Source organism: Panthera onca, chromosome D4 (assembly GCF_046562875.1).
Source record: "Panthera onca isolate mPanOnc1 chromosome D4, mPanOnc1 haplotype 2, whole genome shotgun sequence".
Taxonomy (NCBI): Eukaryota; Metazoa; Chordata; class Mammalia; order Carnivora; family Felidae; genus Panthera; species Panthera onca.
Window position 1 is genome coordinate 82764105 of NC_138351.1, and position 17958 is coordinate 82782062.

At 35.1% G+C, this 17958-nt stretch overlaps 1 protein-coding gene and 1 non-coding gene across 6 annotated transcripts in view; both read left to right on the top strand.

Annotated features, from left to right (window-relative positions):
- RABGAP1 (RAB GTPase activating protein 1) overlaps positions 1-17958 on the top strand; it is a 177838-nt gene that overhangs the window by 17926 nt on the left and 141954 nt on the right. For 4 of the 5 annotated variants that reach the window (XR_013551668.1, XM_060608737.3, XM_060608738.3 and 1 more), the window contains exon 2: positions 6823-7022. The exons of the other annotated variant lie outside the window; for it this stretch is intronic. Coding sequence is in view for 3 of the 4 variants with exons in the window: in XM_060608737.3 (XP_060464720.1) it covers positions 6873-7022 (150 nt within the window). In the remaining variant the exon portion in view is untranslated. The remainder of the gene's footprint in view (positions 1-6822; positions 7023-17958) is intronic. 5 annotated transcript variants of the gene reach the window in all.
- LOC132664009 (U6 spliceosomal RNA) lies at positions 13188-13298 on the top strand. Its single transcript, XR_009603381.1, has one exon. It is a non-coding gene; the product is annotated as a U6 spliceosomal RNA (small nuclear RNA).

The window sequence follows — 17958 nt, forward strand, 5'->3', positions numbered from 1 at the left end:
GATGTGTTCCGGAAAAGGACAGAAGCACCTAGATACCTGGATTTGGATCAAGATCCACAGTTTTATCTATGAACCTAGGCAGGTTATTGAATCAGTCTAAGCCTCTCCTTGTCATACGAAGTTAATGTCTTTCTGGCAAAGTTTGTGTGAACATTAGAAACAATGCGTGTAAAGCTTTTTAGTACCATATTGGACATTTAATTGTCTGTAGTAACTAATAAGTAGTATTGTCTTTTTATATTTAGCGAGATGATTTAAGTATTCCCCTTAAGATTTCCCAAAGTTGTACTCATTTGCTCACTGGTTGAACAACAAAAATTATGGGTATTGAGAGGGAAGTGATAAGAGAGTGTTTTGGTCCAAAAGGAATCTGAGGTATGTTTTCTGGCTCAGTGTTAACTGCCTTTGGGCTTGACAGTTGGAAATTTGATGAAGAGTCAGCCAGGCACACTCAAGAGTATTTCTTTTTGAGTCTCTTCATTCCAGTTGTCATCCATATCCACTTCCCCAAGTCACAGCATGTAGTATAGCATATTAGTCATTTGTCCTCCTCACATTACTTAGACCGTACCACTTAAACACTGATTAAAGAGTATTGTTCAACTAGATTTATTGAGTGCTGCCAGTAAGCAAGGATATAAAAATAATATGAATAAAATCTAACATCCCTGTACACAGATAGTTCACAGGGACTGTGTGAGCTCATTGTATGCCCAGCATTTACCATAGTGGTTTATACGTTATAATTATTTATGGAATGAATGACCAACCAATATAGTGGAGTAGGAAAGAGGTATAACATTATTTTACTGTGTGATAAATGCTATAGTTCTGTGATAGAATTAAAAAGCAAATAAAAGCCTTAGGAGCCCTAGAGCAAAATAATGAATATTGCAGAAGGAAATGGGGAGATAGAATATGAATATTTGATTGTATCATAAGATTGCTGGTGAGGGAGAAGGACTACCTGGAGAAATGAAGACATTCCTAGATTAGCCAACAGCATGAACAGAGGCTTGAAAGCATAAAAATGCGTGACATATTTGGTGAGTTTCTGGTGTGGTTTGATAGAAGGAGATAAGACTAGAATGATAGATTGTCTCCATATTTAAGACTAGAATGATGGATTGTCTCCATATTTGAAGACTAATGATATAGACAGTTTGGATTTTATTCCATTTTCAGTCGAGTAGTCAAAGGTTTTGAGGAAGGAATGGGATATATGATCAGATCTAAATTTTAGATGTTAGCTGTGGGACCTTGATAATCAATGCCTAGAGAGAGTCTAGAAAGGGAGACTTATGTTGCAGTTAAGTTGAAAGAGAATGAAGTACTCACAAGTCAGTGACATGAAGGACGGCAAGGAAGGAATAGGATTGGGGTATGTTTTGGAACTAAAATCCATTAGAGTTCCAAGAGAGAATGAGAAAACGAGAACTTTTTTTTTGACATCTCTGTCTTGGATCAGTGGTTGTTAACCAGGATAGGGAACCTATGAGGAAGAATATGCTTATGTGATGGATGGGAATTTACTTTGGACACGTGACATTGATTTTGAGGTGGCCATGGGACACATGTAGCAGAGTTGTCCTATGTATTCTCACAACATCCTTTGCATACCATTATTTTTTACCAAGCACTATACTGTTTTATAATTACTTGTTTATTTGTCCATTTTTTCTACTGTTGTAAGCCTATCAAAGGTAAAGACTACCTATTATTCCTCACCATAACATTATACATAGTTCCTAGCACATTGTCAGACACTTAATACTGAATAGAAAGGAAAACATAACACGAGTAGCTATATGGAATTAGGGAGAAAACGTAGAACTAACAGTATCATCAGCATACCAAAAACAAGAAAAAAAGTTACAGCCATGTGAGCTAATGAGAAAGTCAGAGAAAAGTAGAAAAAGAAGAGGGACAGGGTGGAATTTAAAGAATGGGCAGAAGAAAAGGAACCTAAGTGACAGCTGAGAAAAGGTAGTTGGAGGTAGAAAATGGAAGCAAGAAAAAGTTTCAGAATAAGGAAATGGTCAGTATTTTCATTTATTTCAGTGGTAAAAGATGATGAGAACTGTAAAGAATTCTTTGGGTTTTGAAATTTTGTATTGTTGTTGATTGATTTTTTTTTTTTTTTCCTTCCAAAATGATGCTAGGAGAGGGTAAACAAAATGCCGGGGCTACAGATGAGGTTTTAATACGTTTTTTAAGAGGTTCAGTGAGGGTTGGTGAGAGGTAGGGGAGCCAGATTTTTCATTGGGATTGCTTTCTGAGTAGGGTGTCCTGTTGAAGTGGTAGAAGTGGAGGCAGTTAATACTTCTTCAAGAAGAAAGAGTTTCAAGAAAACGAAGGAAATAAAGATACATTAGAGCCCTGGAATAGTGGCTGGGAACTACCACATTTTGTCTCAAGCATGTCAAGTTCAATTACAAGTATCATTCACACCTCTTTTATCAAGTTACGTAGGTCACTTATTGGGAGGTGATTTTTGCCTCTACTAATTGCACATTGGCAAATTCATGCCACTGCAAGTTCACTGTTTATGTTACTCTTCTGAATGTTAGTAACTAAAAAACAATACAAATAATCTGATAGTACTCCGTCCAAATAAAGACTTCAAGTTTTTGAAAAGTAAGTAAACACTGATTATGTCCACTGCTTTTGAAGGACTATCAGAAGAGCATTTATCATGGGCAGTTATTTTTTATTTTATTCTCCATTAGCTGGGTCTCTAGTGTTTAAAAGGAGATTGAGAATGAAAATGAATCTTCTTTTGGCAAGACCGAGGTGCATTCTTTGCCATGATCTTTGTAGAAGTCCATAGTTAAGCATAGGACCCTAAGCATAGTACCCTGTCACTTAGGGTACAGAACAGTGAATTTAGGCAAAAAGTTCATAAAGAGTTTTGATATCGTGAGACTAATTTTCTTTGTTTTATATTAAGTAAGCTCTGTGCCTAACATGGGGCTGAGACTCATGACCCTGAGATCAAGAGTCTCATGCTCTGCTGATTGAGCCATCCACGTGCCGCATAAAGCTAATTTTCAATTAGAAAATCTCTAGGGATCTTTTATAGGTCAGTAAGGATACAAGTAGTGAAAGAAATTGTGAATAATATAACATATTTGAACTTTTGGGTATGATGCAGGAGGCTGCATAATTAAACAAAATTACCTATAGTTTTACATGACTTACTGACTTATAAAAGGAGATAGAGAAGGAAACATCCCTGGACTTGACTCACCAACCTCTCCCTGTTAGTAACTAGACATGCTGGGGTCTAGGGTATCACTTGCATAAAAGAAGGAAACAGTTGGTGCCTACCAATACCAGGGTGTGCATAAGTCTATTATCTTCTTTAAAATGGGATAAAAATCCTTACTCTGTTTATGTTATGGAATTGTTAGGATGATAAAATGAGGTAATGAGTGTATATGTTTTAGTAATCTGTAAAATATCATACAAAGATGAAACATTTTTATTTAGAGTATTCCTTCACATTTATTTACATGTAAACAAATTAGAATGTGGAAAATAGGAAAGCTATATATTTTGTCCTAATATTGTGTTTCCTAAACTGAATTATTTAAATTAGTTGATACTATTTCTCTTAAAATTGGAAGTTAGCTTGAAAAGCTATAACTCTTGGGTGCTTATGATGTTCTATGTGTATTGTTAAATGAGATGTACACCTGTTCCTTAGTAATTTTTATAGTAGTTGTGTTTTCTAGTAGTTATATAGTAGTAGATAGTACCTCATTTCACTTATGAAAACTCAGGCTCGTTATGACGAAGCTTACACTGTCATTATTCTAACTTGGGTTTTTCCTAAATCTTAATTGTGTGCTTTACCGTCATAAATATGATTTCTTATTGTCAGTCTATAAAAGATGATCTTACCTTTTCATTGGGTGGCTCTTGCTCTTTTCCATCTTTATTTGCCATTTATCTTATTTAGTTTTTAGCAAATATTTGAGCACCTAATGTGTGCCAGGCATTGTTCCAGGTGCTAAGGGTATAGCAGTTAATGAAACAGACGAAAATCTCTGCCCTGATGGAATTTAGGTTCTAGCTTACATGATATTTAAAAACAAATGATTAAAATGTAAAGTGTGTCAAGTGGTGATTGATAGTATGGGGAAAGGTAGGAAGATACATGGTAGCGCAGCGTGTTTTGGTGAAGAAGCTTGTTTGCTTTGTCCATTAGTTTAAACTCAGTATTGGAATCTGAAGGATGAAGAATTACAGTAGGGGTCTTCTTGTGGTAAATGGTATGAGGGATTAAAAACAAAATCACTTCATGTGGTCTCAAGACAGAGGTTGTGAATACTCTACAATTTTTCCAGGAGTACACCAAGTTCTGGGACACCTCTTTATTGTGGAGGCCAGAGAAGGGGAATCTTACTGTAATTTTCCTGTACTACTTCATGTTTTGATAAACTCATTCCCACCGAGTGATTCAGTTTTTTACAGGTGCCAAAACAAATAGTATTTTATAAAGTGTATTTTCCTATCACCTCCTCAAAGGAAATAGGTTGAACTTTGAGTCTGCCAAGTCTTCTCAGTTCCATAGTGTAAATACCGAAGTATATTATTTTTTTGAGTCTAGAGTATTATAGAAAGTTGTCAATGTCTCAGATCATAGCTTTAGAGAAATTTCCCAGGCCCTGTGCTATCCTGTTAGTCACAATTTAAAAAATGGGAAAGGACTAATTAAGCATGAAAACCTTGCCTAAATTACTAGTTCTATAAAAGATAAAGGTTCCTTTACCCAATCCTGACTGTTTTTGGACAAGGCTCAAATTTGTGTCGTTGGAAAAGCATCATAATCTGACCGAAAAAGTATAGCTTCTGGAATCATAGATAACTGGGTTCAATTTTTGGCTTTGTCTCTAACCAGTTACATTACAGCCATTATCTTGAACAAGTTACACCATCTCTCTAGGTCTCAATTTTCTTATCTGTGTAATAAATAATATGAAGATTAAATTAAGAGGCACTCACCATCAAATTGTAATACATTGTAATAATATAAAAAATGTAAAATGCTATAGGAGCAGAAATAAGGCAGGCAATTTATTTGGTTCTGGGATGAGGATGGGCAGGCTACTAGGAGAAGAGGAGTTACATCATGAATGATGAGTTGGAGTTGGTGGAGTACAGAAGCAAAGAAATCACTTCAGGAAGAGGATCCAGGGAGGGCAAATAACATGGGAGTATTTAAGTATATATCCTTAGCAAGTACATTACCTCTTCTAATCTATTTCTCTTTTTTTTTTTTGAAGTATAATTGACATACAATATCCTACTGGTTTCAGCTGAAATTAGTCTAGGTCCTTGTCCCAACATGTTCCCATTGTTTTCTTTACCCTAAATCGGTACCTATTAACTTGTTCAATGTGCCTTTGTTTTCTGCTACACTATACACTCCTTTGGGGCAAGAATCTAATTTCTCGTGTGTATCATGTATTATTCTTTATACACTAGACAATAAGTATTCATTGAATGAATGAAGCAAAACTACGTTAAAAATTTTCAAATAAGTACATTTTGAAGTGTCTTTGAATGCCATACTATACATTTAAATTTAGTCCTATGAAATGTAAATCTGTGATAGTCATTTAAGCAAGGGAATTAATTTAAATAGAAAGCAGCAAAGAGTACTCAAGGGTTCGAGCCTTAGTTATGCCTAGTTAAATGACCTTCTCTTGGAGTTGCCATTTTCTCATCTGCTTAACAGTATTGATTATTTCTGAGTTTCTTTTGAAGTATAATATTCAGGGATTGTGTAATTCCTACTGCCAGGTGTTTATTTAGATGTGAGCCTTTGGGGGGAAAATAGTGCTTGGCACATGGTGTATGCTCAATAAATATATGTTCAGTTGAAAGCCCAAAGCATAAATCAGGACTTCTTAATTGGAGAGATTAAACAGACTCTCAGAAACTTTACCTCTCTGAGGTACATGATGAGCATGGAGCTTGGAGCTACTTTTGTTTATTGGTTAAAGCTCTCTGAGTATGTTGTATTGTTTGTTCTGTTGCTGTTTTGGCAACCAAATGGGAACATAGCCATAAAGTATGCAGAACCAGGTTTTTAAATGGTAGATGAGTTTAAGTTTTATTCCAGGAGTCAATAAATAATTGAATGGCTTTTTATAAGTGACATATTTTTATACTTCTTGCTGGGAATTTTTGGCATGAAACTCTTACTGGTAATGTTCGTGTTGAGTTGAGCTCTTAAGAAACCATGGGATGGGAAGATTGAGTTTTTAATGGATTTCTGATTTCTTGCTATGTAAGGTATTTCCCAGCTTTAGAATTTCTGCTTGCTCTGTCTTGAATTTATTTCTCTTGAGGATGAATATGAAATTTTATTGTTTAAAAACGTCTTGTTAATATTTGAAATTTAAGTATCAATAATATTAGAAAAACCTTATTGTCCTATGTGCTTTCAATTTTATTTATGTGTACAGCTTTACAGATTAAAGAGTAGAAAACAGAAGTTTAGTACTTTATAGTGTTCAGAGTCCAAGAATAGAGTTGTAACATATGCCAAAGAAATCACTGTAGGTAGGCAGTTGTTCTCAAGGGATTATGTTTTATTTATTTATTTTAAATCAGAAATATCTTGGCCCTGAATAGCATCAAATTCCTTTACTATCTAGAATAAAAAGCCTAAATTATAAGTAAAGTCTTGGGAAAATATTTTGGAAGTATTATTTTTAAGTTTTCCATATGTATTTTGTAAGAATTAGAGCATAACTGAATATCTGGCAGACATTCTATATGAGTATCTTTATGGTTTTTGTTTTTCAGGCATTTTTAAAATATTTAATCATTCATGAGTTGAGCTTCATTCTTGAGTCATGGATGACAAGGCTTCTGTTGGAAAAATCAGTGTCTCCTCAGACTCAGTATCTACTCTTAATAGTGAAGATTTTGTCTTGGTTTCCAGGCAAGGAGATGAGACACCATCTACAAATAATGGAAGTGATGACGAGAAAACAGGACTCAAGGTAAAACTCCATAACCTAAGATTTTTTTGCTTAGCCTTGCTAAGCTCATTGCACTTGGCCTATAATAGAAAGGTATATGGAGTGAAACTGAAAAAATGGAAATAATATCCTAATTTTCTTAATGCTTAATTTTATTTACAATTAGTGATGGTGACAAATTTATGTTTGATTAAGGAGTTTCAATTTGATTAGCTTCTAAATTTTCTAATACCCCAACTCTGAAAACTAGTGGTCATGATACAAATATTTAAGTATTGTTTTTATTCTCCCATTAAATTAGAGTTTATTTCTAATTATTTCTTTTGGGCCCAGTATATGTAGTGTAAAGACAAGGGCAGGTCAGCAATGCTATTTGTAAAAAAATAAATAAATAAATTTTAGGATTATCGAAACTGAATATTAAATACCTTGGTTATTGGCCACTGCAGTTTGTTATATTTTCTAAGCCAAATAAATGATTACTTTTCACATACTCTGTTGATCATTCTTTTTATGGATATAAATAAAAACATTATTGGTTAATGTCATTTAAAATGTAAATAGCTTTAAAAATATTACCATTCTTGTTTATGTTTATCCATTCAGAAACTATTTATGGAGTATTGATTGTGTGCCAAGTACTAAATACTGGAGATAACAGTGATGAATAAGGCCACAAAGCCCCCTACCCTCACAGAGCTGTTATTCTCAGACTTTAAAACAGACTGTAAGCAGATAAGAAAATGAATATGTTAAGTAAATTTAGGTGCTGTGAAGAAAATCAGAGTGGGATACATGGATAAAGAGTGAAGGGCTGTTACTATTTTAGAGAATGTCTTGAAATGACATTTGAGACAGAGACCTGAATGAAATGAGGAAGAAGACCATGGAGAAAGCTGGGAAAGAGCTTTTTAAAAGGAACAAGAAGATAGACCCTGAGGAGGACCACTCTTATTAGGACAGAAAGATTAGAGCAGAGTGAATAAAGTAAATAAAAAGTGGTAAAGTATGCTATCCAGTGATTGGCAGAGGCTGGATCATGTAGAACTTTGTAGAGCTTAGAAATTTGAACTTTGTTATAAACATGAAGGGAGGGTGTTGGAGAGTTTTCAATGGGGACATGATCTGATTTACATTTTAAAAAGTTCACTGGCTGAGAGATATTTCCAGCATGGCAGCATAAGGAGCTCTCTGGACCCATTCCTTAGCAAAATTGGTGACAATTATTTAAAAAAAACAACCATTTAAAGCCTTTGGAAATGTTCTAAAGGAAATATAGCAACTGAAGAAACATTTATTCAAGGAAGTTTACTAAAATTTGGTAAAGAATCTGTGGTATTTGAACCAAGCCCATTGCTTTCCTCACCTATCCCAGTTGAGGAAGATGGCCACTCCACTCCACATCAGTGCAATCAAGAAGACAGGATTTCCCCTCCCCCCAGCTCCTCACTGGAGGGCTGTCTTCTGGGAAGAGCAGGATGATTGCATTTCTCATCCTGCCCCCAACTACATTTTGCTAGCCAAGTGTGACTCAGTGGTGGGGGCTCCCTTTTTTTGCTCAGTCCTGTTCTTGGCATAGAGGCTCTACTTTGGGCACTGTGCTGCTGAGAATATTGAGAGTCCAGCTGCCTTAGCTTTGGCCTCTAAAGTAGTGGTTCCACACCACTACAGGCAAGCAAAAGACCTGAGACTACTGTATCAAGTCCTACACCCTCCAGGCACTCAGCTTCTAGAGATGGGGTGTCACTCAAAATAAAGCATGTTATTGTCCACCCTCCCAACTTTATAGCTGTGGCTTACAGATTTTCTCTGTAATGAGAAGGGCATCATAAAACAGCTCCTGATCTCTTCCCAGAGAAACTGACTTTATTTATAGCAGAGTATAGAGAAGTTCAAGCCTAAGGGTACTCTCATAAACCATAGAGATTGTGGCGAAAGGTAACTGAGAAGAGTTCGGTAGATTGATTGGACATATAGATTTAACTGTAGGCTTACTAGGAGGAAACTGACTCTTAGTGTCAGAGCAAATCTCAAACATTGACCTCCAAAACTCTCCCTTCAAACTAATGTCAATTTGATTAGTTTATTCTGTGCAGTAGTTTGTACTCAGGTGCACTGTTGAAAACTTTAGAGCAACTGGCCATATTAGTGGAGTTTAACATTTAGGTATGGTCAGAGAAAGAGACCAAGCACTCTGACAAAGTTGCTCTCATCCCAGGATGTCTGCAGGTAAAGCCAAATCATCCCAGAGGAACAATGGCAGAGGCTTAACACTATAGGAATTAGGGAAATAGAATTTCCTAAAATAAGCCATCTAGCTGCTAAATAAGCAAGCATAAAAAATAACATGTCCCAGAGTGGGGAGACCAGTACTGTGACTTGGTACAGTATATTATCTAAAATGTCAAGTTTCCAAAACAAAATTGTGAAACATGCAAATAAACAAGAAAAAATAACCTATTCATCATTAAAAAAAAAAAAAAAAAAATGAGACAGCAGACACTGCTTGTGAGAGTGACATGTTGGATTTAATATGCAAACTCTTCAAAGTAGCTATTAAGTTCAATGAACTAAAATCATGCTTAAAGAAATAAAGTATGATGATGTCAAATCAAATAGAGAATATCAATATGGAGATAGAAATTATAAAAAAGAATCAAATGGAAATTTTGAAGTGGAAAAGCACAATAACTGAAACGGGAGATTCAGTGAGAGGGGCTCAATAATAAATTTCAACTGGCAAAAAAGAATGAGAGGTGATGTCATCAAAATGTAGTCATTTTCAGGATTTTCAAGGAGTTTTCTACCATCGTACCCTCAGAGAACACTGATTTAGACAATTGCTCATGGAAGAGAGAGGCTTTGTGGAAGTTGAGGAACCCGTCAGAGAGGTTTCAGAATACTTGGAGAAAAAACATCCAAGATTGGATCCATTGAAGACAATAAAAGGAGCAGTTTCACTTTACCTGTGTCACCCTTCCCCTAAGACCACACACGTCAGTGCCAGTAAAGACTTACTCAGCCCATGATTTCCTCCGTATGGGGAAGTAAAAGCAGGTGATTGCATACCTGGATTCCACAGCTGTGTGAGATACTCTCCCAAAAGCTTACTTCTTTCTTACTTCATCCAAAATATCAAATTGTGAACTACACGACTTGGGGGGTGGATAGTTGGGAGAAGAGCATCTAAAGCTGGGAATGGAACATATCAAAGAGACACATTTTATTAACTGCTTTGGGAGCTCCATGAGGAAGCCCATTCATGAGCCACTGGGGTTGTCTCCCCTACTGGCTCATGGGTACCTCCAAGCTCTCTGCAGCTCACTGAGACACACCCTCACACAGTGACTGCCTTCTTGTGCATGCCCCTGAGGGCAAGAATGGTCAAAATGAGGGGCGCCTGGGTGGCTCAGTCGGTTGAGCGTCCGACTTCGCCTCAGGTCATGATTTCAGTTTGTGAGTTCGAGCCCTGCGTTGGGCTCTGCGCTGACAGCTCAGAGCCTGGAGCCTGCTTCAGATTCTGTGTCTTCTTCTCTCTCTCTGCCCCATCCCCACTCATGCTCTGTCTCTCTCTGTCTTAAAAATAAATAAAACATTTAAAAAAAAAAATGGTCAAAATGATCCTTTGCAGATGGCTAGTGAGCATGCATAGAGACTGGATTATTCTCTGGATAAGGAGAAACCACATGCTTAAGCAGCCATCACCACTTTAGGGAATGCAAATGCAATGGAAATCATCAAGGGCAGACTGAATCAAGCAGATGAAATTACTATGAGGTAGAAGACTATTTGACATTATCTAGTCTGAAAAAAAGGAGAAAAATGAAAATGAGTGAGGAAAGCCTACGCGAACTGTGGTATACCATTAAAATAAACAATGTATGCATTATTAGTGTTTCAAAAGAAGAAGAGACAGGAAAATGGACAGAAAGCTTATTGAGACATAATGAATGAGACTTTCCCAAATTTGGGGAGAGATTTGGACATCCAAGTTCATGAAGCTTATAGGTTTCCCCAAGATTTCAACCCAAAATGATTCTTTTCCAAGACACATTATGATAAAACTGTCTAAAATAAGAGACAGATTTTGGGGCTCCTGGGTGGCTCAGTCGGTTAAGCATCTGACTTGATTTCAGCTTAGGTCATTATCTTACAGTTTGTGAGCCCCATGTCAGGCTCCACACTGACAGTATGGAGCTTGCTTGGGATTCTGTCTCTGTGCCCCTCCCCTCTTTCTCTCTCTCTCTCTCAAAATAAATAATAAGACAAAGGTATTAAAAATAACTATAGTTAATGAAAATAATATGTGAAATGAATGATATAATAAATATACAATATAAAAAGTTAATATGTACATCAAAACTCTAAAATGTTGAGGAGAGTGGTGTGTTTGTATATGATTAAAGTTTTATGAAAGTCAGATATACTGTTGTATTAGTAAGATGTTTTATGTGAGCATTATGGTAACCACAAAGCAAAAATCTATGATAGTTACATAAGAGATAAAAAGAAGAGAATCAGGGTATACCGCCTTGAAAAATAACAGTTCACGAAGGAAGACAGTGAGAAAGGAACAAGGGAACTACAAAACAACCAGAAAACAATAACATAGCATTATAAGTTCATACCTATCAATAATTACTTTAAATATAAATGAACCAAACTCTGCAAATGATGTAGTGTTGAATGGATAAAAAAAATAAGACCTTCCCACTGTATTCTGCCTGTTAGAGACTCATTTCAGCCTTAAGGACACACACAGACTCCATGTGAAGAGTTGGAAAAGCTATTCCATGAAATGGAAACCAAAAGAGAGCAGGGATAACTAAATTTATAACAGACAAAATAGACTTTAACTCAAAAACTGTAAGAAGAGACAAAGAGTATAATGTAATGAAAAATGGATCAGTTCATTAAGAGGATATAACAAGTGTACATATATATGTACTGAGCATCAGAGTACCTAAATATATTAAGCAAAATAGATCTGAAGGAAGAAATAGACCATACAATAATAATAGGGAACTTCAGTAGTCTATTTTAAACAATGGATCATTTGGACACAAAACTAATAAGGAAACTTGGGACTTGAACTATACCTTAAACCAAGTGGGCCTAACAGGCATATATAAAACATTCTACCCAACAGCAGAATACATATTCTTCTCAAGCATACACAGAATATTTTCCAGAATGGATCATATGTTAAGTCACAAAACAAATCTTAACAAATTGAAGACTGAAATGATGCCAGATATCTTTTCTAGCCATAGTGGTACGAAGTTAGAAATTAATAACAAGAGGAAAATTTGAAAATCAACAAATATTTGGAAATTAACATATTCCTGAACAACCACTGGATCAAAGAAGAAATCAAAAGAGAAATCAAAAAACATTTTGAAACAAGCAAAATGGACACATAACATTTCACATTCCACAATGCGTATGTGGAATCTAAGTCAAAGTCAAAGTGAAATGGTGGTTGCTAGGGGTAGGAGGTGATGGTGGGAGAAAGGAGATGTTAAAGAGTACAAGTTTTCAGTTATGCAGTTATTAGGTTTTGGAGATCTAATGTACAGCATTGGGACTATAGTTAACAATACTGTATTATATAATTAATTGAAAGTACCTAAGAGAAAAATCTTAAATGCTCTCACCACACACAGAAATGGTAATTATGTGAGTTGGTGGATGTATTAACCTTATTGTGGTAATCATTTCACAATATATACACTTATCAAATCATGTTGTACACCTTAAACTTATACAATGTTTTATTTCAATTAAGTCTTGATAAAATTGGAACAAAAGTAAAGACCCTCCCATAGATTTTTTTCATAAAAAATTATCAGAAGTGTTTAAAATCTTTTAAAAAATGAAGTATTTTTACCATAGTCATAAGAAATATCAAAATAATTTGGCTGAGTGGAAGAAGACAGGTCCTCCCCCTGAAGAAGACAGTGCTACTTATGTATAATTGTAGAAGATGCAAACCTAATCTATAGTCACAGAAAGCCATTCAGTGGTTGCCTGAGGGTGTGATGATGGGACAGGGAAAAAGAGTAGGAGTAGAAAGGGCACAAGGAGTTTTGGGCATTATGGATATGTCCACTGACTTGACTGGTGTGTACATATGCCAGAATTCACCAAAGTGCATATTTAAAATACATGCATTTAAATGTACATGTGCTCACTTTGGGAGCACATATATTAAAATTGTAATGATACAGAGAAGACTAGCGTGGCCCCTGCGCAAGGATGACACATGATGCACATCGAGTATACCTTAACATATTTGCTTTTTTTAAAAGAAAGGATTAAACAGATTTTATTATTTTAATTTATTTTTTAATTTTTATTTTTTTTATTAAGTAGACTCCACCCCCAGCATGGAGCTTGAACTCACAACCCTGAGATCAAGAGTCACATGCTCACATAGGGGCGCCTGGGTGGCTCAGTCGGTTAAGCGGCTGACTTCAGCTCAGATCATGATCTCACGGTCCGTGAGTTCGAGCCCCGCATCGGGCTCTGTGCTGACAGCTCAGAGCCTGGAGCCTATTTCAGATTCTGTGTCTCCCTCTCTCTGACCCTCCCCCATTCATGCTCTGTCTCTCTCTGTCTCAAAAATAAATAAACATTAAAAAAAAAAAATTAAAAAAAAAAAAAAGTCACATGCTCACTGACTGAGCCAGCCAGGCACTCCTTAAAGAAGAAGTTAATAAACTTGAAGATTAGTAGAAACATCCAAAGAACAGAAAGAAAAAATAATGAAAAATGAAAAAAGCCTCAGAGAAAGATGAGATGTTATTAAGTGTAACAGCATACTCATGTGTTTCAGCAGAAGAAAGAAATGAGCAGAAAAAGTATTTGAAGAAATAATGTCTGAAAAGTCCCACATTTATTTATTGAAAAATAATAATCTACACATCTAAGAAGCTTACCACACTCTAAGATAAATTCAGAAAGATCCACAAAAAAGCTTATCTTAGTAAAATGTTGAAAACCAAAGACAAGAAATCTTGAAAGTAACAAAAGGAAAATGATTTGGTTCCTAGAAGGAGACCTCAGTAAGATTTATAGCTGACTTCTTAGCAGAAATAGTGGAGGCTTGAAGCCAGTGGGATAACCTGTTCAGAGTGCTCAGAGAAAAAACTCAACCAAGAATCCTAGCAAAGCTATTGGTTAGAATTGAAGCTGAAATAAAGACATTCTGAAATAAACAAAAATTAAGAGAATTTACTGCTATCAGAACCACCTTATAAGAAATACTAAAAGTTCTTCAGGCCAAAAGCAAGTGACTTCAAACAATAATTTTAATCCTTAGCACCATTAAAGATAATTGTATAATAATAGAGACCATATAAGTACATTTTTTTCCTTCTCTTTTGTATATATAATATGTGCATATTCTACCTATAACATAAATATGATGTATTTGCCAGTCACAAAAATGAAGTAGAAGCAGAGCTATATTACAACTTAATAAATGACTTAATATGGTAATTCAAAGCCACAAGAACAAATAAGGAGAGCTAGAATTGATTAATTTATAACAAGCTATAAATATATATTCTCCTCTCACCTTCTTTTAAATAATTCTATAAAGGAACAATTATAAAAATCTTTTGGATTTGTAACATAGATATAATATGTATAATAATGCCATGGTAGGGAATACTGCTAAATTACTAGAATTAGTATAAATCAGAAACTGATTCTAATAAATTAAGATAATACCCAGTACGTTCTAGAGCAACCAGTGAGATGGGGTGTGTGTATATATTTGTATGTATATCTATATCACTAAAGAAATGTCAATGCTATATTAGAAAATATTCACTACTAAAAAAAGCAATAAAAGATGAATAAAGGAATGGAAAATACATGAAACAGATGCATAAAAATTAAAAAACAAAATGGCATACCTAAATTGAACTGTATCAAGAATAACAAAATGGATTAAGCAATAGAGTTAAAAATACCATCAGCAGTGTATAAAACACCATGATCCAGCTGTATGTTCTCAGTAGGAGACACATTTTAAATACAAAAATAGATGGGGCGCCTGGGTGGCTCAGTTGGTTGGGCGTCCGACTTCGGCTCAGGTCACGATCTCACGGTCCGTGAGTTCGAGCCCCACGTTGGGCTCTGGGCTGATGGCTCAGAGCCTGGAGCATGCTTACGATTCTGTGTCTCCCTCTCTCTCTGCCCCTCCCCCGTTCATGCTCTGTCTCTCCCTGTCTCAAAAATAAATAAACGTTAAAAAAAAAAAATTTAAATACAAAAATAGAAACATTTAAAATAAAAGATGGGAAAAGACCTGTCATGCAGACATTATGGGTTACAGCTTAAATATGTATAGGAAAATTTCTACCTGTAAATTCCTGTATTATGGAAGAAGGAAAAATTCAAATCAGTAATCTTTTACTTTAAGACATTGGAAAAAGAAGGGCAACCTAAATGTAAAACAAGCCAAAGTAAGGGAAAAAAAAGATAAGAGCAGAAATCAATGAAACAGAGGATAGAAAAATAGAGAAAAAAATCAATAAAGCAACCTGGTTCTCTGAAAAGATTGATAAAATTGATAAAACCTTGGATTGGCCAAGGAAAAAAATTACTAGAATTAGAACTGAAAGAAAAGACAATACTACCAAACATATGTTAAACAAAAAGGATTATAAGGGACTATTAGGAATAGTAATATGCCAAAAAAGAACTTACTGAAATGGATAAATTTCTAAAAAAACACTAGTGAAACTGTGAATAGACCTATAACAAGAGATTGAATTAGTAATAAAAAATGTACCCATAAAGCAAGCTCTGGCCTACCTAGATGGCTTTATTCCCTGAATTTTACCAGATACTTAAGAAAGAATACCAGTTCCTCACAAACTATCCCCAAAAATAGAAAAAAAAAAAAAAAAGAATATTTCCTGACTAAATCTATGAGGAAGATACTGTGCCAATGCCAAAACTAGACAAAGACATCACAAGAAAACTACATATCTATATTTCTTATAAATTGGGACACAAAAGTCCTCAACAAAATACAAGCATACTTATTAATTCAGCAGTATATGAAAAGGATTACATATTGTGATCAAGTGGGATTTACTCCAAGAATGTAAGGTTGGTTTAACAACTGAAAATCTATTAAGGTAATATAATGTATCAATGGAACTAAAAACAAAACCACATGATCATTTTTAGTGGACACAGGAACAATGTTTGCTGAAATGCAACACCTTTTATGAAAATAAATTCAGAAAAAAAATCAACTATGAATGTAACTTCTTCAACCTGATTAACAACATCTATGAAAAACTCACAGCTAAAATCTTTCTTGCTGGTAAAAGAGTAGATTCTTTCCCCTTAAGTTCAGCCTAAAGACCTGGATGTCTGCACTTAACTACCTCTGGTCAACATTGTACTGGAGGGTACAACCAGGGCACTCAGGCAAAAATATAAAAGGTATCCAGATTGGAAAGAAGGAAGTAAAAACTATGTTTGCAGTTGACATGATCTTGTATATGGAGAACCCTAAGAAATCTAAAAAAAAAAAAAAAATTAAAACTAAGAAGTTTAGCAATATTGTAGGATACAAGATCAATGTACAAAAAATCAGTTTTATTTGTATACATTTGCAATGAACAACCTTAAAGTAACAGTGAAAAAACAATTTACGATAACATGAAAAAGAATGAAATAGTATGAAGTTAAACAAAAGTGCAAATCTTAGGCTTTGAAATCTGTAAAACATTGTTCAAAGAAAATAAAGAAGATCTAAATAAATGGAAGTCCATTCGTTGTTCATGTATCAGAAGACTTATTGTGAAGATGGCATTACTCCTCAAATTGATCTACACATTCAGTGCAGTCTTTATCATAATCCTAGGTAACATCTTTGTAGAGATTTATGTGACAGTTGTAAAATTCATTTTGGATTTCAGGGGACTCTGAATAGGCCAAAATAATCTTGAAAATGAAGAACAAAGTTGGAAGACTCAGACTTTGCAATTTCAAAACTTATTATAAAGCAGTGGTAATCAAGATAGTGTAGTATTGACATAAGGCTAGGCATATAGATCACTGGAATACATTTGAGAAATAGAACATTCAGAAATAGAACCATATTTCTGTGATCAGCTGATTCAGACAAGGTTACCAATACCATTCAATCGAGAGGGGTTTTTTTTTTCTTCCACAAATTATGGTGGGACAGCTGGATAGCCATGTTCACAAGAGTGAAGTTGCAACCTTACCTCACACCATATACAAAAATTAGCTTAAATGGATTACAGACTTCAGTGTAAGAGCTAGAAGTGTAAAACTCTTGGAAGAAACATGGGGTAAATTTACATGACTTCAGATTTGACAGTGGATTCTTAGATTTCACACCAAAGGAGCAAAGGAAAAAAGACAACCCACAGGATGTATTTAAGGCATATAAAAAGCTAAACAATCTAAATGTTTACCAACTACTAAATGGATAAATAAAATGTGATGTATAATGGAATATTATTTGGTCATAAAAAGGAATAAAGTACTGATACATGCTGCAATATAGATGAACCTTGAAGACATGTTAAATGACAGTTAAGTCAAAAAGTCCACAGATTATATGGTTCCATCAATATGAAATATCTAGAAGAGTTAAATCTTCAGAGGCAGAGGGTCAATTAGCTGTTGCTTATTTAGGGCTGGAGTTATTGAGGGAAAGGGGAGTTGATACGTGTGGTGGTGTTTGGGTTTTTTGTGTGGTTTTTTTGAGGTGATGAAAATATTTTAAATTTTTTTAATGTTTTATTTATTTTTGAGAGACAGAGTGAGAGCAGGGGAGGGGCAGAGAGAGAGGGAGACACAGAATCCAAAGCAGGTTCCAGGCTCTGAGCTGTCAGCATAGAGCCTGATGCAGGGCTCGAACCCATGAACCGTGAGATCAAGATCTGAGGTGAAG